At 42.6% G+C, this 26,736-nt stretch overlaps 1 protein-coding gene across 4 annotated transcripts in view; it reads right to left on the bottom strand.

The window, feature by feature from the left end:
- jakmip2 (janus kinase and microtubule interacting protein 2) overlaps positions 1-26,736 on the bottom strand; it is a 42,300-nt gene that overhangs the window by 9,559 nt on the left and 6,005 nt on the right. For 2 of the 4 annotated variants that reach the window (XM_014198025.3, XM_014198022.3), the window contains exons 2-11: positions 14,112-14,356; positions 12,733-13,230; positions 10,531-10,740; positions 9,244-9,342; positions 8,552-8,698; positions 7,204-7,350; positions 5,893-5,949; positions 5,658-5,780; positions 5,017-5,145; positions 2,188-2,271 (exon numbers count right to left, since the gene is read on the bottom strand). In XM_014198025.3, the coding sequence (XP_014053500.1) occupies positions 2,188-2,271; positions 5,017-5,145; positions 5,658-5,780; positions 5,893-5,949; positions 7,204-7,350; positions 8,552-8,698; positions 9,244-9,342; positions 10,531-10,740; positions 12,733-13,230; positions 14,112-14,240 (1,623 nt within the window). In that variant the 5' untranslated portion in view covers positions 14,241-14,356. Of the gene's footprint in view, positions 1-2,187; positions 2,272-5,016; positions 5,146-5,657; positions 5,781-5,892; positions 5,950-7,203; positions 7,351-8,551; positions 8,699-9,243; positions 9,343-10,494; positions 10,741-12,732; positions 13,231-14,111; positions 14,357-26,736 lie in introns of all 4 variants that reach the window. The other 2 variants (XM_014198021.3, XM_014198024.3) reach the window with 1 other exon arrangement.

Here is a 26,736-nt window from a genome sequence, read left to right as displayed (position 1 = left end):
GGATGGTCTCCTGAGGGATCTCCTCCCAGACCTGGACTAAAGCATCCGCCAACTCCTGGACAGTCTGTGGTGCAACGTGGCGTTGGTGGATGGAGCGAGACATGATGTGCTCAATTGGATTCAGGTCTGGGGAACGGGCGGGCCAGTCCATAGCATCAATGCCTTCCTCTTGCAGGAACTGCTGACACACTCCAGCCACATGAGGTCTAGCATTGTCTTGCATTAGGAGGAACCCAGGGCTAACCGCACCAGCATATGGTCTCACAAGGGGTCTGAGGATCTCATCTCGGTACCTAATGGCAGTCAGGCTACCTCTGGCGAGCACATGGAGGGCTGTGCGGCCCCCCAAAGAAATTCCACCCCACACCATGACTGACCCACCACCAAACCGGTCATGCTGGAGAATGTTGCAGGCAGCAGAACGTTCTCCACGGTGTCTCCAGACTCTGTCACGTCTGTCACGTGCTCAGTGTGAACCTGCTTTCATCTGTGAAGAGCACAGGGAGCCAGTGGCAAATTTGCCAATCTTGGTGTTCTCTGGCAAATGCCAAACGTCCTGCACGGTGTTGGGCTGTAAGCACAACCCCCACCTGTGGACGTCGGGCCCTCATACCACCCTCATGGAGTCTGTTTCAGACCGTTTGAGCAGACACATGCACATTTGTGGCCTGCTGTAGGTCATTTTGCAGGGCTCTGGCAGTGCTTCTCCTGCTCCTCCTTGCACAAAGGCGGAGGTAGCAGTCCTGCTGCTGGGTTGTTGCCCTCCTACGGCCTCCTCCACGTCTCCTGATGTACTGGCCTGTCTCCTGGTAGCGCCTCTATGCTCTGGACACTACGCTGACAGACACAGCAAACCTTCTTGCCACAGCTCGTATTGATGTGCCATCCTGGATGAGCTGCACTACCTGAGCCACTTGTGTTTGTTGTAGACTCCGTCTCATGCTACCACTAGAGTGAAAGCACCGCCAGCATTCAAAAGTGACCAAAACATCAGCCAGGAAGCATAGGAACTGAGAAGTGGTCTGTGGTCCCCACCTGCAGAACCACTCCTTTATTGGGGGTGTCTTGCTAATTGCCTATAATTTCCACCTGTTGTCTATTCCATTTGCACAACAGCATGTGAAATGTATTGTCAATCAGTGTTGCTTTCTAAGTGGACAGTTTGATTTCACAGAAGTGTGATTGACTTGGAGTTACATTGTGTTGTTTAAGTGTTCCCTTTATTTTTTTGAGCAGTGTATTTTGTCTTGACCATTCAGTCTCTGAATGGCACACATACACAATCCATGTCTCTATTGTCTGAAGGCTTAAAAACCCTTATTTACCCTGTCTCCTCCCCGTCTCCTCCCTTTCATCTACATTTAACAAGTGACATCAATAAGGGATTACAGCTTTCACCTGGATTCACCTGGTCAGTCTATGTCATTGAAAGAGCAGGTGTTCCTAATGTTTTGTACACTCAGTGTAGCTATCCCATTATGGAGAGCATTTCAGTTTGTTAACTGATCTGACCAACAGTGTATGAAATAGTAGTGTCAATCACAACCCTATTCAAAATTGTTATTGTCTGTTGTGGGGCAACCGAATCAATACTATTCATTGACATTTCCTCTTGGTCACCAAGACGAATCACTATTAAACAGTCCAACACTCTTTTTTTCACAGCCCTGTTACATTTGGTACCCGTAGTAGGTAAATAATTGCATAATAACTAAGGTCACGTGCAGTTCAAGCCGTCCATGCAACTGGGACATTGTGTATAGCCTTTCTCTATGTCGTAGGACCCATCCGAAATGGCAGCCGTTTCCCTTTATCGTGATCTACGCTGACCAACAGAGCCCTGTATTGGGGGTAATGTCATTGATCTGTATTGGGGGTAATGTCATTGATCTGTATTGGGGTAATGTCATTGGTCTGTATTGGGGGTAATGTCATTGATCTGTATTGGGGTAATGTCATTGGTCTGTATTGGGGTTAATGTCATTGATCTGTATTGGGGGTAATGTCATTGGTCTGTATTGGGGGTAATGTCATTGGTCTGTATTGGGGGTAATGTCATTGGTCTGTATTGGGGGTAATGTCATTGATCTGTATTGGGGGTAATGTCAATGGTCTGTATTGGGGGTAATGTCATTGATCTGTATTGGGGGTAATGCCATTGGTCTGTATTGGGGGTAATGTCATTACCTGTCCTTTGTGGGCGAGCTCCTTCTCCAGGTCTTCTATCTTGGCCTTGTACCTGAGAATGTCTGCATGTAGCTGCTCCTGAGCCTGGGACACAACATTATCCACATTAACATCATCCACTGGATACAGCTCAATGTGACTGGTTGGTGTTGTTTTAGAACGCATGAGCAGTGCTGTAGTTGTACTGGGGTATTTGTTCTTAATATTTTCTACACTTAGTCTAGAATGCATATGCAGTCTTATCAGCATTTTACTGAATACAGAAACCAATCTGGCATGACCCCATCCCTATTGTCCCAGATGATGGCAAAATACAATCTTATGTGGGTGATATTTTACTGAACATTAAAGCGTATATCAGCATGAGGTGAAACAGCGCCACTGTTCACCCCAGCTCATTTTGTATTGTCTTTGTTTTGTTGATGAAACGGAGGAGAGGAGCATCCAGCATCGTGGTAAAATAATAATCTGCAGTAGATAGTCTGCTGTTCTGTCCCTCGTGCAATTATGTCTGAGGGGAAAAACAGTGTTCGCTGTTTGAAGTAACTACTTTGTTGTTGTAATATCACAACCGGACGAGGCAGTTTCACCAAGAACACATTCCAGCTTTAACTGCACTGATATTTAACTGAATATTAATGGCAGTGATATTTATGTAAAAAATATATATTTAATTTAGCCTTTATTTAACTAGGCAAGTTAGTTAAGAACAAATTCTTATTTACAATGACAGCCTACACAGGTAACATTAATGACAGTGATATTTAAGTTAACATTAATGGCAGTGATATTTAAGGTAACATTAATGGCAGTGATATTTAAGGTAACATTAATGGCAGTGATATTTAGGTTAACCTGTTGGAGGTAGGTGGCAGTATTGACACGGCCGGATAAAAAACGTACCCGATTTAATCTGGTTACTACTCCTGCCCAGTAACTAGAATATGCATATAATTATTGGCTTTGGATAGAAAACACCCTAAAGTTTCTAAAACTGTTTGAATGGTGTCTGTGAGTATAACAGAACTCATATGGCAGGTAAAAACCTGAGAAGATTCTGTACAGGAAGTGGCCTGTCTGACAAGTTGTTGTTCATCTTGGCTCTTTTTATTGAAGACTGAGGATCTTTGCTGTAACGTGACACTTCCTACGGCTCCCATAGGCTCTCAGAGCCCGGGAAAAAGCTGAATGATATCGAGGCAGCCCCAGGCTGGAACACATTTACGCTTTTGGCAAGTGGCCGATCAGAGAACAATGGGCTTAGGCGCATGCCCGAGTCGACCCCGTGCTTTATTTTCTTTCGTCTGTTTACCTAAATGCAGATTCCCGGTCGGAATATTATCGCTTTTTTACGAGAAAAATGTCATAAAAATTGATTTTAAACAGCGGTTGACATGCTTCGAAGTACGGTAATGGAATATTTAGAATTTTTTGGTCACGAAATGCGCCATGCTCGTCACCCTTCTTTACCCTTTCGGATAGTGTCTTGAACGCACGAACAAAACGCCACTGTTTGGATATAACTATGGATTATTTGGGACCAAACCAACATTTGTTATTGAAGTAGAAGTCCTGGGAGTGCATTCTGACGAAGAACACCAAAGGTAATAACATTTTTCTTATAGTAAATCTGACTTTGGTGAGTGCTAAACTTGCTGGGTGTCTAAATAGCTAGCCCTGTGATGCCGGGCTATCTACTGAGAATATTGCAAAATGTGCTTTCACCGAAAAGCTATTTTAAAATCGGACATATCGAGTGCATAGAGGAGTTCTGTATCTATAATTCTTAAAATAATTGTTATGCTTTTTGTGAACGTTTATCGTGAGTAATTTAGTAAATTTTTTGTAAATTCACCGGAAGTTTGCGGGGGGTATGCTAGTTCTGAACGTCACATGCTAATGTAAAAAGCTGTTTTTTGATATAAATATGAACTTGATTGAACAAAACATGCATGTATTGTATAACATAATGTCCTAGGTGTGTCATCTGATGAAGATCATCAAAGGTTAGTGCTGCATTTAGCTGTCTTCTGGGTTTTTGTGACATTATATGCTAGCTTGAAAAATGGGTGTCTGATTATTTCTGGCTGGGTACTCTGCTGACATAATCTAATGTTTTGCTTTCGTTGTAAAGCCTTTTTGAAATCGGACAGTGTGGTTAGATTAACGAGAGTCTTGTCTTTAAAATGGTGTAAAATAGTCATATGTTTGAGAAATTGAAGTAATAGCATTTCTAAGGTATTTGAATAACGCGCCACAGAATTCCACTGGCTGTTACGTAGGTGGGACGATTTCGTCCCGCCAGCCCTAGAGAAGTTAACATTAATGACAGTGATATGTAAGTTAACATTAATGGCAGTGATATTTAGGTTAACATTAATGGCAGTGATACGTAAGTTAACATTAATGGCAGTGATATTTAGGTTAACATTAATGACAGTGATATGTAAGTTAACATTAATGGCAGAGATATTTAAGTTAACATTAATGGCAGTGATATGTAAGTTAACATTAATGGCAGTGATATTTAGGTTAACATTAATGGCAGTGATATGTAAGTTAACATTAATGGCTGTGATATTTAGGTTAACATTAATGGCAGTGATATTTAGGTTAACATTAATGACAGTGATATTTACGTTAACATTAATGGCAGTAATATTTAAGGTAACATTAATGGTAGTGATATGTAAGTTAACATTAATGGCAGTGATATTTAGGTTAACATTAATGGCAGTGATATTTAAGTTAACATTAATGGCAGTAATATTTAAGGTAACATTAATAGCAGTAATATGTAAGGTAACATTAATGGCAGTGGCTCTGTACCTTAGCTTCTATCTCAGCGTCCAGAAGGCCCCCTTGATGTTCCTGCAGCAGGGCGTATGCCCTCTGTAAGGCCTGGTACTCTCTGGTCAGCTGCCTGAAGCGCAGCTCCGACTCCTCATTGACCAGTCCCTGTGATCATGAACAGACCCCAGGGTTAAAGAGAAGACATTGGTAGGAAAGCCAGGAAGTGTCACGCCTGCTCCCGCTCCCCCTCTCTGGCGCGCTCTGGCGCCAGGCGGCCCATCACACCTGTTACCATCGTTACGTGCATCAGCGCTTCATGGGATTCACCTGGACTCTATTACCTTATTGATTGCCTCCCCTATATCTGTCACTTCCTCAGTTTCTTCCCCGTGTCTGCATTAATGTTATGTTTTTCAAGTCCAGATGCTGCCCTGTCCTGTTTCATGTCTGTTTATTAATTAAATGTTCACTCTCTGTACTTGCTTCTCGTCTCCAAGTGTCTGTCCTTACAGGAAGAGGAATTATGGATAGAGAGATTAGAAACACATTGGTTCAGGGAAAGTAGATGCTGATGTGCTGCTGGTGCTTGTGCAAAGGTTATTGATCACTTATCGTAAATAAAGTTCCTTCCCCACCCAGGGGCTGTGTCGATTTCCTGTGAAATGAACAGGTCTCACCTCATCCAGGTCTTCATCAGGAGTGGCTGGAGTGCGGTCCATGCGAAACGAAGCCACGGAGGACGTCTCTGAGTCCATGGATTCCTCATCGTATCCAAAGAAGGTGTCCACTACAATGTGTCTCTGTGTAGAGAGAGATCACAGGATTGTGAGGAAATAGATATTTCCCAAGGCAGATGAATGTATTATTGTACTGATCTTTTTATTGTGTTGTCATGGGAAGAAAAAACTCTACCTTTATTGGTCTGTTGCTTCGTTTATGCCTCTTCTTCCGCAATAGTTTTTCCCTATCCTGAAACATATCAGGCATGTCAGAATAGTTAGAGCTATCCAGGAATCCTTTGGACCTCCCTACCATAAACCCTAACCTTAACCCCTACCCTAACCATTACCCTTACCTAACCTTAACCCTAACCTTAACCCTTACCTTTTTAAATGTAAACTTCAATGGGGTGACGTCAGAGTTGGGATGTCCCAAGGACACCGTTTAGACTTTTCCATTTAAGAACTACCAACAAACAAACATACAACTTCAGCAACCATGGATACATTTCCTGAGATCAGCCAATTGTATCTGTCAAAGAGCAAAAGAGTCAGATACTGTGTGTCCACCAGTTCTCCAGATACTGTGTGTCCACCAGTTCTCCAGATACTGTGTGTCCACCAGTTCTCCAGATACTGTGTGTCCACCAGCTCTCCAGATACTGTGTGCCACCAGTTCTCCAGATACTGTGTGTCCACCAGTTCTCCACATACTGTGTGTCCACCAGTTCTCCAGATACTGTGTGTCCACCAGTTCTCCAGATACTGTGTGTCCACCAGTTCTCCAGATACTGTGTGTCCACTAGTTCTCCAGATACTGTGTCCACCAGTTCTCCAGATACTGCGTCCACCAGTTCTCCAGATACTGCGTCCACCAGTTCTCCACATACTGTGTGTCCACCAGTTCTCCAGATACTGTGTCCACCAGTTCTCCACATACTGTGTCCAATAGTTCTCCAGATACTGTGTGTCCACCAGTTCTCCAGATACTGTGTGTCCACCAGTTCTCCAGATACTGTGTGTCCACCAGTTCTCCAGATACTGTGTCCACCAGTTCTCCAGATACTGTGTCCACCAGTTCTCCAGATACTGTGTGTCCACCAGTTCTCCAGATACTGTGTGTCCACCAGTTCTCCAGATACTGTGTGTCCACCAGTTCTCCAGATACTGTGTGTCCACCAGTTCTCCAGATACTGTGTGTCCACCAGTTATCTTGTGTTTTGTTTAGTCAGTAAGTCAATTGTCTCTTATGACAGACTGTTAACACAAAGTAAATGCTAGATGGTCAGTGTACACAAGATTTGGTTCTGGGTTCCACAGAGATTAGTAAGTAAATCAACACCTTGGATCATTTTAGAAGTGAATGCCTATTTGTAAAATGTAATATTTAACTAAATGTATTTGTATGTTCTTTACATTGTAAATAAAACCTTGAATATCCCAAAATAAACTTAGTAAAAAAAAGATACATTGGGGAATTGAAATTTGTAAAAGGAGAACTCACTCTTGTCAGCTCATCGATCATGCTTTGTTGCTCCAGCACCTGCAGCTTGAGGAACTCAATCTCCTGGTCATCATGCGCCTGGTCCAGATCATTCAGAGACTTACAGTTGGCTTTCTTCAGTGGCAGGTGGGAGCTGATCTTCTCCTTCTACAGAAACAGAAAAGACTTTTGTGAGTGGAACAAGTTGTAGTTGAGTTAAACAACCTTCTATATCGCTCAGTATGGGCTCGTCATTAATAAAGTAGATTTGTGGTGGTTGTTAGGGCACTGAGGCCAAAGCTGCAAGATCATGGACTTCTAAATCCACAAGACAAATGCAGACTGTACTTTGAAAAGGACTGTAATCATAGCCAATGTGTTGCAGACAGTCTTCATAAACACTGAGCTATTGAGGCATACTTGTATTATTATTATTGTCATTTACAAAATAGCCCTCAACACTCTACTCAGCAAACTGGATGTAGTCTATCAAAGTGCCATCCGTTGTATCACCAAAGCCCCATATTCTACCCACCACTGCGACCTGTATGCTCTCGTTGGCTGGCCCTCACTACATATCCGTCACCAAACCCACTGGCTCCAGGTCATCTATAAGGTCCTTGCTAGGTAAAGCCCCGCCTTATCTCAGCTCAATGGTCACAATAGCAACACCCACCCGTAGCGCGCACTCCAGCAGGTATATTGCACTGGTCATCCCCAAAGCCAACACTTCCTTTGACCGCCTTTCCTTCCAGTTCTCTGCTGCTAATGACTGGAACGAATTGCAAAAATCTTTGAAGCTCGAGTCTTATATCTCCCTCTCTAACTTTAAGCATCAGCTGTCAGAGCAGCTTACCGATCACTGTACCTGTATACAGCCAATCTGTAAATAGCACACCCAACTACCTCATCCCCTCTTGCTCTTTTGCACCCCAGTATCTCTACTTGCACATTCATCATCTGCACATCTATCACTCCAGTATTAATGCTAAATTGTAATTATTTTTGCCTCTAGGGCCTATTTATTGCCTACCTCCCTACTGTTCTACATTTGCAAACACTGTACATAGATTCTTCAATTTTTATTTTCTTTTGTGTTATTGACTGTACATTTGTTTATGTGTAACTCTGCGTTGTTGTTTTTGTCGCACTGCTTTGCTTTATCTTGGCCAGGTCGCAGTTGTAAATGAGAACTCAACTGACCTACCTGGTTAAATAAAGGTAAAAAAAAAAAAATGTACTAAACTATTGGAGCCCTAATTGTATTGAGATCTGTGCAATGATTCCACTCACCATAGAAATATAATTACTAGAATGGGGATTCCCAATTTAAGACAATGGTCTGTAGTTCTATTTCTATGCCACTCACCATCTCCAGGTTCTCCTTGGCCAGGCCTTTGAGTTTCTCTTCCATGCGCTGCAGGGTCTGGCTGAGGTCATCATTCCTCTTATTCAGCACCTTGTTCTTTTCCAGCATGGGCTTGCACTGCTTCTCAGACTCCCGCACACGTTTCAGCTGAGAGGGTGAGAGAGAGAGAGAGAGAGAGAGAAAAGAGAGAGAAAAGAGAGAAAGAGAGAGAGAAAATAGAGAGAGAGAGGAGACAGAAAGACAGACAGACAGAGAGAGAAAAGAGAGAGCGAGAGGAAGAGAGAGGAGAGGGAAAGAGAGGAGACAGACAGACAGAGTGAAATAGCGACAGGGAGTGATAGATGGCAATAAAGATAGAATAGAAGGGGAACAAAGGGAGATGGAGGGATGAAGAGTTCTGCTCAGTCCAGTGTGTCAACATGGCAGGGGTCTAGACTAGGTACTGTATTTGTAAATTATTTACAGGTGTTTTGCCGGGTGCATTCATTGTATGTTTAATGAATCCAGATGAAGGAGGATTGTTATCCTTCAGTGACAGAGGATCAAGTCTGCATCCCAAATGGAACCCTATTGCCTACACCCTCTGGGCCCTGGTCAGAACTAAATAGGGAGCCATTTGGAATGCACCCAAGATGTGATTCATTGCCAGGCTCTCTGCCAGGTAGGGAGAATTCAGAGTGACCAGATCATACCAGTTCATTCCTCTCATCCACCAGCAGTGAGTTGCGGTCCTCCAGCTTGCGGATGGTGGAGTTGAGGTCAGCCATGCGCCTCTGGTTCCTGCGCATGTCCTGGGTTGTTCAAACAGAACGCATGGCGTGTTACGACACACTACATTCACTATACGACAAAAATGCAATAGGGTGAATAATATGTATTATTGTGAATTATACACAAATGCATTATTGTGAGTAGTTTTATAATATCAATTATTTCAATGACATACATGTTGGGGACAGATTTGTTAGGAAAATACGAATTTATAGGACATTTATTTCTGGAGTTTACTTATAAGGTAATTATTTGTACGTATCAGTGACACATCTCTTTAGAAAAATAAGCCAAAGACAAATAGTTTTCTGTCATGTGGTGATTTTCAAGCAGACCATGACTAATCCAGAATGTGAGACTGTATTAAAACCTCACAGACTTCTTGACTGACTAGCATTCTTCTTGACTGACCAGCAGGCTTCTTGACTGACCAGCCATCTTCAGATACAACGGCCTTCAGATCCCTTCAGTTCTCCGTTCAATACCAGGTAGGAGCTTGATTTATTGTGTAGTAAATTGGCAGGTACTTTTTAGCAGATAGGAGTATTTATCTTGTGTTTTTCATTTGACATATTACCTAGTACTACTTTGTCATGTTTTAAAAAGTATTACTACCATCATAGTAATTGATTGAGCATAAAAAGTGATATTTGCATATGAAGATACTGTCTGATGGGATGCACTTGCCCTATTACTAACATTTTGTTGGTGGGGGACTATGGAGTGGGGCTTTAAAAACGTTTGGATATTTTTGGTATTAAAATTGTGATATTATCTGAGTCACAAAATCTTCATATAAAGAATGGCCACACCCAAACTGTGTTTGACACTGTGTGAAAGCAGTTTGATAATTGTCCTGCAATGAGCAAAGACCATGTTTCCGCATGTGGATGATGGTATTACAATTAGGCTTATTTCATATTTTTTCTGACCACTTGTTTATGTCATTTGTCTCAGGCTTTTTCCGCATAAACTACACAGGCTGCTTCCATTCATAGCCTATACAGTAGGCAATAGGTAATTGGAGTGTGGCAATTGGCTATACTGTACATAAACTAGTGTAGGCCTATTTTACCTCTCATTATGGGTTAATTGTCCGATTAATTTCAAAGCCATTTATTTTGGACTGGCTTCATTATTACATTTCTATAATCTACAGGCTGCATTTGTACCATTTCCAAGTTCCCCTCTGCCTTTCTATGTCGTACCGGGCTGCCACAGTGTTCTGCCCCGTCCCCAGCCCGTCCTGGGATCTCTCTCTTGGGGCTGCCCAGGTTACACTCTGCCTCCTTGACCAGGAACAGCTGGTCGTCCAGGGCATCCTTCTGCATCTGCAGCTTCTGCAGCAAGCCAATGGCATTCTCCAACTCCTTCTCCAGAGAGAAGATGGTGCGCTCTTTAGACTTGATCTCATCCACCTGAAGGAATGAATAGGAAACAGGAAACTTGGTGACACAGAGAGACGGACAGGACAGACTGAACGACAGACGTGCACAGTTCTAAGAGTATCATTTGAAGGTATGATGTATCATACTGTATGTGTCACACCTTGATCTGTTTCACCTGTCTTTTTGCTTGTCTCCACCCCTCTCCAGGTGTCACTCATCTTCCCCATTATCCCCAGTGTATTTATACCTGTGTTCTGTTTGTCTGTTGCCAGTTCGTTTTGTTCATCAAGCCTACCAGCGTTTTTCCCCTTGCTCCTGTCTTTTTCTAGTTCCTGTTTTCTATTTTTCCTGGTTTTGACCAGTCTGCCTGCCCTGACCCTGAGCCTGCCTGCCGTTCTGTACTTTATCACACCACCCTGGATTATTGACCTCTGCCTGCCCTTGACCTGTCGTTTTGCCTGCCCCCTTTTCTAGTAATAAACTTTTGTTACTTTGACACTGTCTGCATCTGGGTATTCCCTGAAACGTGATAGTATATATCACATTGTATCATGTGAAAGTCTGCCTGGAAAGAACGTGACAGAGTCTGATCTTTGCCAAGGTAAAAGGGCTACTCCTTGCTAATTGATTGCTTTGGAACAAAGTCATACCTTGGCAAAATTTGATTCGATACCAACTAGCTTTGATAAGGATCATGAGAATTAGCTACAAATGTAGGATCTTAATTTGATCACCTTGTTGCAGGAGAACCTTCATGCAATGCAGAAAATGTCAAACTTGTAGTGTATTTGAGGTTTAAAAAGGCTTCTGAAGTTTGTAATTTCCACTTAGAAATTTCAGACTTGATTTTTCCTTATGAAGAATCAGCCCCTCGCCCCACAGGTGTGATTACTACCTCTGAGGGTTTAGAGCTTGAGGTAGTCACCTCATACAAGTACTTGGGAGTATGGCTAGACGGTACACTGTCTTTCTCTCAGCACATATCCAAGCTGCAGGCTAAAGTTAAATCTAGACTTGGTTTCGTCTATAGTAATCGCTCCTCTTTCACCCCAGCTGCCAAACTAACCCTGATTCAGGTGACCATCCTACCCATGCTAGATTACGGAGACATAATATATAGAAAAGGCAGGTAAGGGTGCTCTCGAGCGGCTAGATGTTCTTTACCATTCGGCCATCAGATTTGCCATCAATGCTCCATATAGGATACATCACTGCACTCTATACCCCTCTGTAAACTGGTCATCCCTGTATACCCGTCGCAAAACCCACTGGTTGATGCTTATTTATAAAACCCTCTTAGGCCTCACTCCTCCAATCTGAGATCTCTACTGCAGCCCTCATCCTCCACATACAACACCCGTTCTGCCAGTCACATTCTGTTAAAGGTCCCCAAAGCACACACGTCCCTGGGTCCCTCGTCTTTTCAGTTCGCTGCAGCTAGCGATTGGAACGAGCTGCAACAAACACTCTGAAGAGTTTTATCTCAATCCCTTCATTCAAAGACTCAATCATGGACACTCTTAATGACAGTTGTGGCTGCTTTGCGTGATGTATTGTTGTCTCTACCTTCTTGCCCTTTGTGGTGTTGTCTGTGCCCAATAATGTTTGTACCATGTTTTGTGCTGCTACTTATTGTGTTGCTACCATGTTGTTGTCATGTTATGTTGCTACCATGCTGTGTTTTCATGTGTTGCTGCCTTGCTATGTTGTTGTCTTAGGTCTCTCTTTATGTAGTGTTGTGGTGTCTCTCTTGTCGTGATGTGTGTTTTGTCCTATATTTATATATATTTTATATTTTTATTTTAAATCCCATCCCCCGTCCCCGCAGGAGGCCTTTTGCCTCCTGGTAGGCCATCATTGTAAATAAGAATTTGTTCTTAACTGACTTGCCTAGTTAAATAAAGGTTAAATAAATAAAAAATCATGGAGCAATGAGAAAAACCAGCTAAGGCTACATCTAGTGTTCAGCCAGACATGCATTCCGGAGATCAGACTGTCTGCAGACCCTCAGCCAGTATTCACCAGTCTGCGGATGTCCCTCTCGCTGTCCCACTTGATCTTGGAAATCTGCTCTTGGTGAATCTGGTGCTCGGAGCGCAAGTCCCCAGCCTTCATCTTATCTGCTTGGATCATGGTGCTGAGCGCCTCGTCTGTCTGCTTCTTGGTCTGCTTGAGCTCGGAGATCTCCTGCAGCAGCTTGACCCTCTCCACGTCGAAGAAGCGCCGCGCCTCCTCTTTGGCCTCCAGGGTCAATGCTGTGCGCACCTTCTCTCCGCTGCCGTCCCGCATGGCACTCAGCGCCGCCTTGAGCCGCTGGTTCTCCTGGTCCTTGATCTTGGCGGTGCGGGCCTGCTCCTGCTCGTGCTGGCGGACCAGGTTCTCTCTGAGCGCCTGGAGCTCCTTCTGCTTCTCCTCGTGCCATTTGGCCCGCTGTTCTGTCAGCGTGGCCGTGTGCCGGTGCTGCTCCTGCTCCCGGATGCGCTTGCACTCCTGCACCTTCTCACGCTCCAACTTACTCACCTAGCCCCCGGGGAGAGAGGAATAGGAGACAAAGAGAACTGGGTTACACTACAAAGGCATGTCAGAGAGAGGACTACATACAGCCCGGAGGCAATTCTCTTGATCTAGTACCGGTTAAGTTGATAAAGTGATTAACCCTAAAATCACCAACAGGGGTCAATTTTGATCCAAGGGGTAAAGAAATGTCATAATTTCAAATAGATCCTTCTTAAATTGTTGGACTTTGTCAAGCAACTCATTACCAACCAAAAACATGTGCCATCTGCTGTTGAAGACACTGTTATACACTGAGTGAACAAAACATTAGGGACACTTTCCTAATATTGATGCCGCCCCACTCTTTCACCCTCAGAACAGCGTCAATTAGTCAGGGCATGGACTCTACAAGGTGTCAAAAGCATTCCACAGGGATGCTGGACCATGTTGCCTCTAATGCTTCCCACAGTTGCGTCAAGTTGGCTGGATATCCTTTGGATGGTGGACCATTTTTGATATACACGGGAAACTGTTGAGTGTGAAAAACTCAGCAGCATTACAGTTCTTGACACAAACTGGTGCGCCTGGCACCTACTACCATACCCCATTCAAAGGCACTTAAATATTTTGGCCATTTACCCTCTGAAAGGCACACATACACAATCCATGTCTCAACTGTCTCAAGGATTTAAAATCCTTTTTTAACCTGTCTCTTCCCCTTCATCTACACTGATTGATGTGGATTTAACAACTGACATCAATAAAGGATCATAGCTTTCACCTGGATTCACCTGGTCAGTTTATCTCATGGGAAGAGCAGGCGTTCATAATGGTTTGTACACTCAGTGTAGGTGTATTTAACAAGGGAAGATTTACATGTAATGTAGTGTTCCAACATGGCCTACCTTGCATTTCTCTTGATGAAGTTCTATTTGAATGTCAGTCAGCTTGGACCTGAGATCTTCGTTAGCTGCCTGTAAAGCAGAGATGAGCGCTTCGGGCTTCTCGCCCTTGGTGCGCCCCTTCTTCGCCATTGAGTCAAATATTACAGCTGCTCCAATGCTTTCATTGAGACTTCATAGAAATGAACAGAGGCCCTCCTGTGGTTTCCAGTTCTTCCTCTTCCTCATGATCTTAGTAGACAGAAGAGCTGTGTGTGAAGAGGAATAAGAAACATTTTAGACAACTGTCATTGAAGGATCAGGAAGGATCAGGAAGATAATCTCAACTTAAGTGTTTACATACAATGGCAATAAAAAGTATGTGAACCCTTTGGAATTATCTGGATTTCTGCATAAATTAGATCTGAGCTTCATCTAAGTCACAACAGACAAACACAGTCTGCTTAAACTAATAACACACAAACTATTGTATTTTTCTTGTTTATATTGAATAAATCATTTAAACATTCACAGTGTAGGTTGGAAAAAGTATGTGAACCCCAAGGCTAATGACTTCTCCAAAAGCTAATTGGAGTCAGGTGTCAGCTAACCTGAAGTACAATCATTGAGATGAGTAAGGGAGATGTTGGTTAAAGCTGCCCTGTCCTATAAAAAACATTCACAAAATTTGAGTTTGCTATTCACAAGAAGCATTGCCTGATGTGAACCATGCCTTGGAACAAAAGAGATCTCAGAAGACCCAAGATTAAGAATTGTTGACTTGCATAAAGCTGGAAAGGGTTACAAAAGTATCTCTAAAAGCCATGATGTTCATCAGTCCATGGTAAGATAAAGTGTCTATAAATGGAGAAAGTTCAGCACTGTTGCTACTCTCCCTAGGAGTAGCTGTCCTGCAAAGATGACTGCAAGAGTACAGCGCAGAATGCTCAATGAGGTTAAGAAGAATCCTAGAGTGTCAGCTAAAGACTTACAGAAATCTCTGGAAGATGCTAACATCTCTGTTGACGACTCTACAATATGTAAACCACTAAACAAGAATGGTGTTCATGGGAGGACACAACGGAAGAAGCCACTGGTATCCAAAAAAAACATTGCTGCACGTCTGAAGTTCGCAAAAGAGCATCTGGATGTTCCACAGTGCTACTGGCAAAATATTCTGTGGACAGATGAAACTAAAGTTGAGTTGTTTGCAAGGAACACACAACTCTATGTGTGGCGAAAAAAAGGCACAGCACACCAACATCAAAACCTCATCCCAACTGTAAAGTATGGTGAAGGGAGCTGCTTTGCTGCCTCAGGGCCTGGACAGCTTGCAATTAACGACATAAAAATGAGTTTCCAAGTTTATCAAGACATTTTGCAGGAGAATGTAAGGCTATCTGTCCCCCAATTGAAGCTCAACAGAAGTTGGGTGATGCAACAGGACAACAACCCAAAACACAGAAGTAAATCAACAACAGAATGGCTTCAACAGAAGAAAATACGCCTTCTGGAGTCCTGACCTCAACCTGATTGAGATGCTGTTGTGGCATGACCTCAAGAGAGCGGTTCACACCAGACATCCTAAGAATATTGCTGAACTGAAACCGTTTTGTAAAGAGAAATGGTCCAATATTCCTCCTGGCCGTTGTGCAGGTCTGATCCTCAACCTGGGTTGCACATTTTGAGGAATATTCAGAGGTGGAAACTTTTCGTGGGAATTAACGGGAATATATGGGGATTAACTGAAATATATGCAAATAAATATTAATACCATTTAAATGTAGATGTTTTTTGCATTGTATATACAGTTGAAGTTGGAAGTTTACATACACTTATGTTGGAGTCATTAAAACTTGTTTTTCAACCACTCCACAAATTTCTTGTTAACAAACTATAGTTTCGCAAGTCGGTTAGGACATCTACATTGTGCATGACACAAGTAATTTTTCCAACAATTGTCATGATCCTTATAATTCACTGTATCACAATTCCAGTGGGTCAGAAGTTTACATACAAGTATACATCCAATTGACTGTGCCTTTAAACAGCTTGGAAAAATCCAGAAATCAATGTCAGGGCTTTAGAAGCTTCTGATAGGCTAATTGACATCATTTGAGTCAATTGGAGGTGTACCTGTGGATGTATTTCAAGGCCTACCTTCAAACTCAGTGCCTCTTTGCTTGACATCATGGGAAAATCAAAAGAAATCAGCCAAGAACTCAGAAAAAAATGGTAGACTTCCACAAGTCTGGTTCATCCTTGGAAGCAATTTCCAAACACCTGAAGGTACCATGTTCATCTGTACAAACAATAGTATGCAAGTATAAACACCATAAGACCACGCAGCTGTCATACCGCTCAGGAAGGAGACGCGTTCCGTCTCCTAGAGATGAACGTACTTTGGTGCAAAAAGTGCAAATCAATCCCAGAACAACAGCAAAGGACCTTGTGAAGATGCTGGAGGAAACAGGTACAAAAGTATCTATATCCATAGTAAAACGAGTCCAAAGGCTATCCGAAGGCTATCCGAAACGTTTGATCCAAGTTAAACAATTTAAAGGCAATGCTACCAAATACTAATTGAGTGTATGTAAACTTATGACCCACTGGGAATGTGAGGAAAGAAATAAAAGCTGAAATTAAATAATTCTCTCTACTATTATTTTGACATTTCACATTCTTAAAATAAAGTGGTGATCCTAACTTACCTAAGACAGGGCATTTTTACTAGTATTAAATGTCAGGGATTGTGAAAAACTGAGTTTAAATGAATTTGGCTCAGGTGTATGTAAACTTCCGACTTCAACTGTATTTACCATATCATACGGAGACAGAACATAAACCTTTTACCTTATCATAAGTAGAAATAATTGCAAATGATTAAATCCTTCCAATAGAAAAAGACAAAACAATTTAGTTATGAATTGAACTTTAATTAAATGAGTTGATTCTTCACATGGGATGATTTCACTGAACAAAAGAAAAGGAATATTGAATGATCCCCAATGATCCATTGCATCTCCTAAAACGTTTTCAACATACATCTGTGAAATGATAGTCTTGAAACTAAAGCTTTGGTTGTCTTCCTCTCAGGCTTCCCTGTCTTCTCCCTGGACCTCCTCAATGTCCACCTCTTGAACATCAGACTCTGAGGCCTCATCTTCACTGTCACTTTCCAACCTTGTTGAGGATGGCTTGTTGTCAGGTTCAAAAAGACTCAAATTTGCCCGGATGGCCACCAATTTTTCAACCCTTGTATTGGTCAGCCTGTTGCATGCTTTGGTGTGTGTGTTCCCAAACAAGGACCAGTTGGCTGATGTTTGTGGGATTTGGAGGATGATAGCGGCAACAGGGGAAAGAGCCTCAGATCCACAAAGTCCAGATAACATTTTATGACCAATTTATATAGAAGTCCATGGTTCACAAACTTTTTCTTGCCACTGTACATTGATTATTCAAGTCTGATAGTAAAGCAATTAATTGCATGGTGCTAGTAGAGCCAGTATTGGCAGTAGCTATGGTTCAGGAGTGGCTCATTGAGTTAGACAAGTCAGGCCGCTGCATAGTGTGTAAACCTACGTGTAAAAATTGACCAGGTTTTCAATTGACCAGGTTTTCATCCTCGCAGATGCTGACTACAGATAGTACACATTGTAAGCCAGTGGTTTTCCAAATGTTACAATCCATTTCACAGATGCAGACCAGTGGCCACATCATTGAACATCAGGATATGAAATATCCATTAAATTCACATCAAAGCAGGCCACGATACACTGGAAATTGTTTGAGGCAATGTTGCCAGCAATGGTTGCTGCAACTATTTTACATAAAATATTTGCTACTTTTTATTATGTTGGGAATCTTGATCAACAGCGCCACTAAGGGGACATTTTGGGGAATCCTCCAATCAGAGCGCCGATTTTGGTCATGTGATCAGCGTGCTGTTCCAAAATATTTAGGAAAACATGGCGACCGTTTTTGAGCTGAAGCAAGAGAAAAACAACTCCCATGTTGGAGTTAAATGGGACAAACATGCTAACATGCTGTTCTGAATGCTTAACTAGCTGGCTAGCAGGACGAATACCATTTAAACTTCCTAGCTCAGAATTGGGAAGTGAAAAGTTATCTGAATCTAGTTATCCTTATGTCTGCATTGACTTGACAGGCACTAAGGCTGAGTGGATGCCGAGGGCAGGGGCAACATCACTTTGTTGATTGTTTGTTAGCTGATAAATTCCAGTAGCCTACAGATGTGGCACTCAACATGCAACAACAAGCTATAGGAGATGAGTAAATAAATGGGGGAAATCGAGTTTTGAGTGTTGGAGAAGCTATGAAAACATAGTTTACTAAGCTAGCAATTACTTATCATGGGAAGAAATTAAGCTACACTAAAGCTACCTTTAAGAAAAATATTGTTCAAGCGTCCCGAGTGGCGCAGCAGTCTAAGGATCTGCATCACAACCGGCTGTGATCGGGAGTCCCATCGGGTGGCGCACAATTGGCCCAGCGTTGTCCGGGTTATTGGAGGGTTTGGAGGGTTTGGGGGGGGGGGGGGGGGGGGGTTTACTTGGCTAATCGGGCTCTAGCGACTCCTTGTGGCAGACCGGGCGCCTGCAGGCTGACACCGGCCGTCAGTTAAACATTGTTTCCTCTGACACATTAGCGCAGGTGGCTTCCGGGTTAAGCGGGCGGGTGTTAAGAAGCACGGTTTGGCGTTTCAGAGGTTTGGCGTTTCAGAGGACGTATGACTCTACCTTCGCCTAATGAACCTGTTGAGGAGTTGCAGCAATGAGACAAGATCGAAATTGGAGAGAAAAAGGGGTTAAAAAATATATATAAAAAATACAAAATATATATAAACTCAGCAAAAAAAGAAACGTCCTCTCACTGTCAACTGTGTTTATTTTCAGCAAACTTAACTTGTATAAATATTTGTGTGAACATAACAAGATTCAACAACTGAGACATAAACTGAACAAGTTCCACAGACATGTGACTAACAGAAATTGAATAATGTGTCCCTGAACAAAGGGGGGGTCAAAATATAAAGTAACAGTCAGTATCTGGTGTGGCCACCAGCTGCATTAAGTACTGCAGTGCATCTCCTCCTCATGGACTACACCAGATTTGCCACTTCTTGCTGTGAGATGTTACCCAACTCTTCCACCAAGGCACCTGCAAGTTCCCGGACATTTCTGGGGGGAATGGCCCTAGCCCTCACCCTCCGATGCAACAGGTCCCAGACGTGCTCAATGGGATTGAGATCCGGGCCCTTCGCTGGCCATGGCAGAACACTGACATTCCTGTCTTGCAGGAAATCACGCACAGAACGAGCAGTATGGCTGATGGCATTGTCATGCTGGAGGGTCATGTCAGGATGAGCCTGCAGGAAGGGTACCACATGAGGGGGGAGGAAGTCTTCCCTGTAACACACAGGGTTGAGATTGCCTGCAATGACAAGCTCAGTCCGATGACGCTGTGACACACCGCCCCAGACAATGACGGATCCTCTACCTCCAAATCGATCCTGCTCCAGAGTACAGGCCTCGGTGTAACGCTCATTCCTTCGACGATAAATTCCAATCCAACCATCACCCCTGGTGAGACAACCGTGACTCGTCAGTGAAGAGCACTTCTTGCCAGTCCTGTCTATTCCAGCGACGGTGGGTTTGTGCCCATAGGCGACGTTGTTGCCGGTGATGTCTGGTGAGGACCTGCCTTACAACAGGCCTACAAGCCCTCAGGCCAGCCTCTCTCTGCCTATTGCGGACAGTCTGAGCACTGATGGAGGGATCGTGCATTCCTGGTGTAACTCGGGCAGTTGTTGTTGCCATCCTGTACCTGTCCCACAGGTGTGATGTTCGGACGTACCGATCCTGTTCAGGTGTTGTTACACGAGGTCTGCCACTGCGAGGACGATCAGCTGGCCGTCCTGTCTCCCTGTTGCACTGTCTTAGGCGTCTCACAGTACGGACATTGCAATTTATTGCCCTGGCCACATCTGCAGTCTTCATGCCTCCTTGCAGCATGCCTAAGGCATGTTCACGCAGATGAGCAGAGATCCTGGGCATCTTTCTTTTGGTGTTTTTCAGAGTCATTAGAAAGGCCTCTTTAGTGTCCTAAGTTTTCATAACTGTGACCTTAATTGCCTACCATCTGTAAGCTGTTAGTGTCTTAATGACCGTTCCACAGGTGCATATTCTATTCATTAATTGTTAATGGTTCATTGAACAAGCATGGGAAACAGTGTTTAAACCCTTTACAATGAATATCTGTGAAGTTATTTGGATTTTTACAAATTATCTTTTAAAGACAGCGTCCTGAAAAAGGGGCATTTCTTTTTTGTTGAGTTCACTTAACTCAAGTTACTTTGAAAATGTAGATCATTACATCCTAACTACTTTGTGAAAAATGATCATATGTAAATCGACAAATTGCAAGAACAGATCACACTTTGGGGTCATGTATTAACAGAAAGTGTAATTTAGCCTATTAAACACAAAAATGAAGATTCAAGTGAGAATTAGGCAGGACTGCCCCTTCCCCCCCCCCAAAATAAATGATTGGCTACTTGTGTAGTTCCTGTAGTTAGCTACACCACCACATGGTAAACAAGTAATTAACTACTGAAAGCACTACCTAGATTAGAATTTAATTCAACTACCACCAAAAAAGCTACTACATGTAGTTCACTACTCCCCCACACTGTGCTTCATATGAAATATATTACTCATGTCCATATTGCTCATCATTGCCCAGCGTGTCATACCCCACTCAGTTGCCCGCAAAATTGCTTGGGCAATATTGCTTTTTTTTTTTTTTACAGTGTATCATCAAATCAAATGTATTTATATAGTCCTTCTTACATCAGCTGATATCTCAAAGTGCTGTACAGAAACCCAGCCTAAAACCCCAAACAGCAAGCAATGCAGGTGTAGAAGCACGGTGGCTAGGAAAAACTCCCTAGAAAGGCCAAAACCTAGGAAGAAACCTAAAGAGGAACCAGGCTATGAGGGGTGGCCAGTCCTCTTCTGGCTGTGCCGGGTGGAGATTATAACAGAACATGGCCAAGATGTTCAAATGTTCATAAATGACCAGCATGGTCAAATAATAATAATCACAGTAGTTGTCGAGGGTGCAACAGGTCAGCACCGCATTAGCTTTAGAGGGTAATGTTATCAACAATCACTGCTGAAACAAACTGTTTTTCTAACTGTACTAATGTCCTACTTATCCCAATTTGAAGTACTGTGCACATGTTACTGTATACATGTTGTTAGGTGAGAGAAAGGGTTTTGTTGGCGGGTGTCAGAGTAGAGCATGGTAGAGGCATAGCCACAGCACCCCTGAAAAATCAGACATAATATAATTAAACATTTTTCTTCACAAAAGTAGTGCAGTGGGCCTTTACTAATCCTGTATTAGTGGACCGATATAGCTGTCTGTAGCGCGGACAACAACAAAAAATCCTCGCAGCATCCCCACCCCCAAACATCTTCCTATGGGTATAGGGATAAGGGCAGAGTACAGTGGGGCACAGCATTGCGCTGCTGTGTGTTTGCATAAGGAGATATGACAGTGGTCTCATATGATTGGCTGAGGCTAAAGACCATGACAGAGGGAGATGTAGGAGTTTGGAGGCAGTCCTGGGCGTCCATTGAAAGAATGGCCAGGCGTAACCTAGCAACATGTTTGTGAACTACAGCAATCTCCTACGCACATCAAGCCAAGGAAAGGAGACAGAAGAACCTCCCCCACACCAAGAGAAATATTAAAGACTAGCCTCTGACTCACTAGCAGCAGTCTCTCTTTGTTAAGGAAGTGGAGAAACCCTCTCGTATTTTTTGGGACGCTTTATTGACAGATTAGAAATAGTGAGAGAGAGGTGAAGAGACACAGGGATTGAATCCCACTCTCCAACGGGGAGTCACAAATGTTACCACTAGACCACGGCCCCGGACTTAGCAGCAGTCGCTTACGAAGACTGTAGAACCCATGCTCTGTAATTTCAGCCACTGTTCACACACACTGCAATAGCCTCCTTGAATAAAATATCCTCATTATCAGAGGCAGGGTGGCATATAACGATGATTAAAACATCACACTTTAAGATTTCAGATGAAGATAGTAGAGTCATGTTTCTTTCACCTGCGCTTATCAGTCGCTAGGCTTTTCAAGTGCTTTCACTCAGTGAAGTGTTGCTTGTGGTCGCTGTCCATGGACCATGGCTGCTTTGTAGAAATAGGCTACCGATCATATCTTTTTTGGCAGAGTGTGAATATGCAGACGAAATCTCAAGAGAATACGGCTCATCCACCATTCAAAAGAAAAGAAACCTAAACTACTCTCTGGAGTCTTTATGACCTTTCTCATAGCAAGTTAGTCTGGACCATTTGATCCTACAAGACAAATGAAGACATGGCTGGGATAACTGTGGTTCCATGCCACATCAGAATGGCAAAAGGCCTAATGCAACCTAATTACATGAGGGGAGTCATCCTAGCTATTGTGTCTGAAAACATTAAGAAATCTTAATTCTGAATACAATGTGGTATACATCAGGGGTGCAACTTTGGTTTTAGAAGTGGGGGGGAACAGTCAGATAAACACTTCAAACAGCCTACCCGACTGCTTGGATGCGTCCGCATGGCCCTAAAGCACACCGTTGCCTCGTTTTGTACCACATTCCAATCATAAAACTGGGGGAGGACAAAAATGTGGGGGGGCATGTCCGTAAATTCATTCTGGAGTGAAGAAGTAAATTCAGAGCATTTGGCTCTTGGATCGTTTAGAGCGCACACTGGACGCTCTGGCCGAGGAGTAGGGTTGATCCGAGGATTCTGACCTCACAACGGCAGTCAAGCACCCAAGCTAACTGGCTAAAGTTGGCTAGCTTGCTATCTACTTCCTGATACAAATGAGAGAATATCTCACTCTGGCCATTTTACTCACCCTAGCAGGGGTGGTTAGGCTGTTTTCATGTTGTCTAGAGCGTTGGTGATTGTAACTGTGCTGCTGGCAAGGTTTTAAGTACGTTTTTTTTGTCTTTTATTTTTTGCTCGTTTTTTTGCTGTTGAATATGACACCGGTCATATTCAATGGGTGTTGCGCATTCATAAATTCATCAGTTATTCTGTGCTCTGACACACTCAGACAAAAATGCTCTGAAATCAGAGTAGATAGCCAGAGTGAATTTAAGAACTCACCCATAGATTCATGAGCACTGTGTTTCTTCATAGCACTTCTGGATGAAGGCAGGAAAGCAATGGACATGAGTGATGAACAGGTTACTCACAGAGCATAGTGACACTGAACGGACCTCTCCTACCTAACAAACTCATGATAGTGGAAAATCACAGAGAACTGGTCTCATTCAATACTGAAATGCAAAACTAATGCAATGACGCTCAACGAAGTGGTATTGAAATGAATGCTGACAGACACTACAATGTCCAATTGTACTGTGGCTGGATAAATACATGTAGACAGTCTGGCTTCAATGGGCCGTCTGGCTTCAATGGGCCGTCTGGCTTCAATGGGACGTCTGGCTTCAATGGGCCGTCTGGCTTCAATGGGACGTCTGGCTTCAATGCCATCAGTGACACTCTTATACAAACTCCAGATTTAAATTAACATTTTTTTTATTTTATTTTGTATTTAACCTTTATTTAACTATATTTAACACATCAACATTTGTAACATTTGCATAATACACATTTGGTGTAATTAAATAACATGGTTTTGGTCACATCGACTACAGAATTGAAAATGATAAATAGGTTTTTAGGTAACAATCAATATCACAACAATGTGTAAAAATGTGTTAGCCTAAGGTAGTCCACAATCAAACACTAAAAACTAAGGAAAGAGGATATAAATCCTAGAGACAGTGTTTTGTGCTAGTCAAAGGCCTGCTCAACTCTTGGGACTGACCGTTTTTGAATCTGACAGATTCCTTCAGTGTAGCTGGTCCTGTGGTGTTATGTGTTGTGATGATGGGGATGGTGGCCATGGTGGGTGTGCTTGTGTTCATTCGCGTGTACGCCTAAGAATGTGTGTGTGACATGGTGAAGTGGTAATGGGAACAGTGGTGGTGGTGGTGGGAGTAGCATGAGGTTTGATCGGGGGTGTTCCTAAATGCTCTAAATCCCGTAATACTCCTCTGGAGCTTGCACAAGTACCCCTTCGTGTCATCACGCCAATTGAGATGTAAGGGCCAGGCTTTTCAGGCAGTGCCCGGAGGGCCTGCTGCTGTCTGTGATGCACCAGAAGACATGGAACATGGCTCAGGCAGACACTCCCCCTTCACCCCATCCCAATACCCTCGTCCTCCTCCTCAACCTTCCTCAAAAAGTCAAATTAACCATGCAGGGGGTGGGGGGAGTGCTTTCATGGCAGTCCTTGATAAGGAAAGCTCATTAGGATAGGACGGGAAGGTAGAGGGGTTAAATCCACTCAAAGGACCCTCAGATCACAGTAGCACAGGGCAACCAGGCCTTACTAAAAGATGTTGAATGTCTGCCGTATCCTCGTTTGGAACCTCTCTAGAGGAATCAACACTTTGTGTTTACTAGAAATAGACACCGACACATCAAGCACCAATTCAATTTGATAAACGCTGGTTTGAAGAATAGAATGGAATCTAATTTTATAAGGGCTGTTAGAGCAGTTAACTCAAGTGCAGTTTTTGTAATTTTTGTGCAAAAATTGTTTTTTTAATCATGATTAGTCTGAAATCGTTCAAAATTCACTGAAAACATCCAAAATAAATAATCTATACGGCTAAAAACAACAATGGAATGTCAAAAAATGTACATTGAGGTTAAATATAGTTTGCTTTACCTGATTTTGCTATCCATTACTGATTTTGCTATCCATTACTGATTTTGCTATTCATTACTGATTTTGCTATCCATTACTGATTTTGCTATTCATTACTGATTTTACTATCATTACTGATTTTGCTATCCATTACTGATTTTGCTATCCATTTTGCTATCCATTACTGATTTTGCTATCCATTGCTTATTTTGCTTTCCATTACTGATTTTGCTATCCATTACTGATTTGGCTATCCATTACTGATTTTGCTATCCATTACTGATTTTCCTATCCTTTACTGATTTTCCTATCCTTTACTGATTTTGCTATACATTACTGATTTTCCTATCCATTACTGATTTTGCTATCCATTACTGATTTTGCTATCCATTACTGATTTGGCTATCGATTACTGATTTTGCTACCCTTTACTGATTTTGCTTTCCATTACTGATTTTGCTATCCATTAGTGATTTTGCTAACCATTATGTCAATATTCTTGTTGCTTTTTGTATAGTTTTTTGTAAATTACAGCTCAATTTGAGCAAATTCTGAATTAATCGTGATTAATCACAGCAAATCCTGCAATTAACTCGATAAGTTGTTTTTATTGTTTGACAGACCAAAATTGTATACAGTACAGCACAAAAGTGTACTTTGTTTAGGCCTACTTGGCAGATAGGTGATAACAAAGTGACATCAATTCCTAGTATGTCCTTGTGGCAATGGTAGTGTTATTAGAGTGTCTTGTGTAACATCATTTGTTATTAGAGTCTTTTCTGTAACATCATTTGTTATTAGAGTCTTTTGTTTAGCTGTGCTGTTTTGTTTGAATGACATCCAGGCTCTTTGGTAACAATACCGGGCTATGTATCAACAGGCAGCATTGTGTAATCTACAGAAGGTCAGAGAGTACAGAAACCTTCAACAAACCAACTCAAACATAACAGAAAACCATCCCTCATATGAAACTGCCCATCCTGTGTAAAAAAAGAACCCTTATGTCAAAACACAGAGTTTTTTACTTTTAGTACACACACTCTGAGCAGGTACAGTTTATCTCCACTGCTCCAAATGTACCCCCTTCCTCCTGTCCCTCTCTCCTTGCCTCCCAGTCCTCTTACCTCCCTCCCTGCCTCCCAGTACTCAGTCCTTCTCCCTCCCTCCCTGTCTCCGAGCCCTCCTACCTCCTTCCCTCTTTCCTCCCTCCCTCCCTGCCTTACAAACCCAGTTGTGTGGAGGATAGCCTTAATAATTCATCTGGAAGGAGGAGTTATGCATCAGAGTTGTCCTGTTCTCAGCAACACAACAGTAGTACAGTACCACTGTTAAATACGCTACAGTGGCAGAGCTCTTCACTATGGATGAACTGAGGCTGAGACATGATAACAAGGCCTAAGCCTCAACTTGCCCTAGGTATCAAATACAATTGGACTAGATTTCCTTTATGGTATTGGAAAATGACTGGCATGCTGAAGAGTAGATTATATATACTGCAATTGTCCTGTACTGCAAAGCTATTATTATTTGTTAGAATACACCTTTTGTCTCACCAACCTGAAGATATAATATAATAACATTATTTGCCCCGTTAAAGTATTTGAATGAATACAGGGACCAGTACTGGTCAGGTACATTTTCAGGTGAATCACTGCAGATGTTGAACATAATATAATGTTCCTAGAAGCCAATTCATATTTATTCATTTAAACTGAGTTCATCTTTCATACTTAATTAAACAACATTCATACATCATTACTTATTGTTGATATCATTTCAAGGGATTGATAGCAGTTCATATGACTTTGGTCCTAGAATTTAG

Source organism: Salmo salar, chromosome 04 (assembly GCF_965601325.2).
Source record: "Salmo salar chromosome 04, fSalSal1, whole genome shotgun sequence".
Classification (NCBI taxonomy): domain Eukaryota; kingdom Metazoa; phylum Chordata; class Actinopteri; order Salmoniformes; family Salmonidae; genus Salmo; species Salmo salar.
The sequence above is the reverse complement of the archived record's forward strand: the minus strand, read 5'-3'. Positions and strand labels throughout refer to the sequence as shown.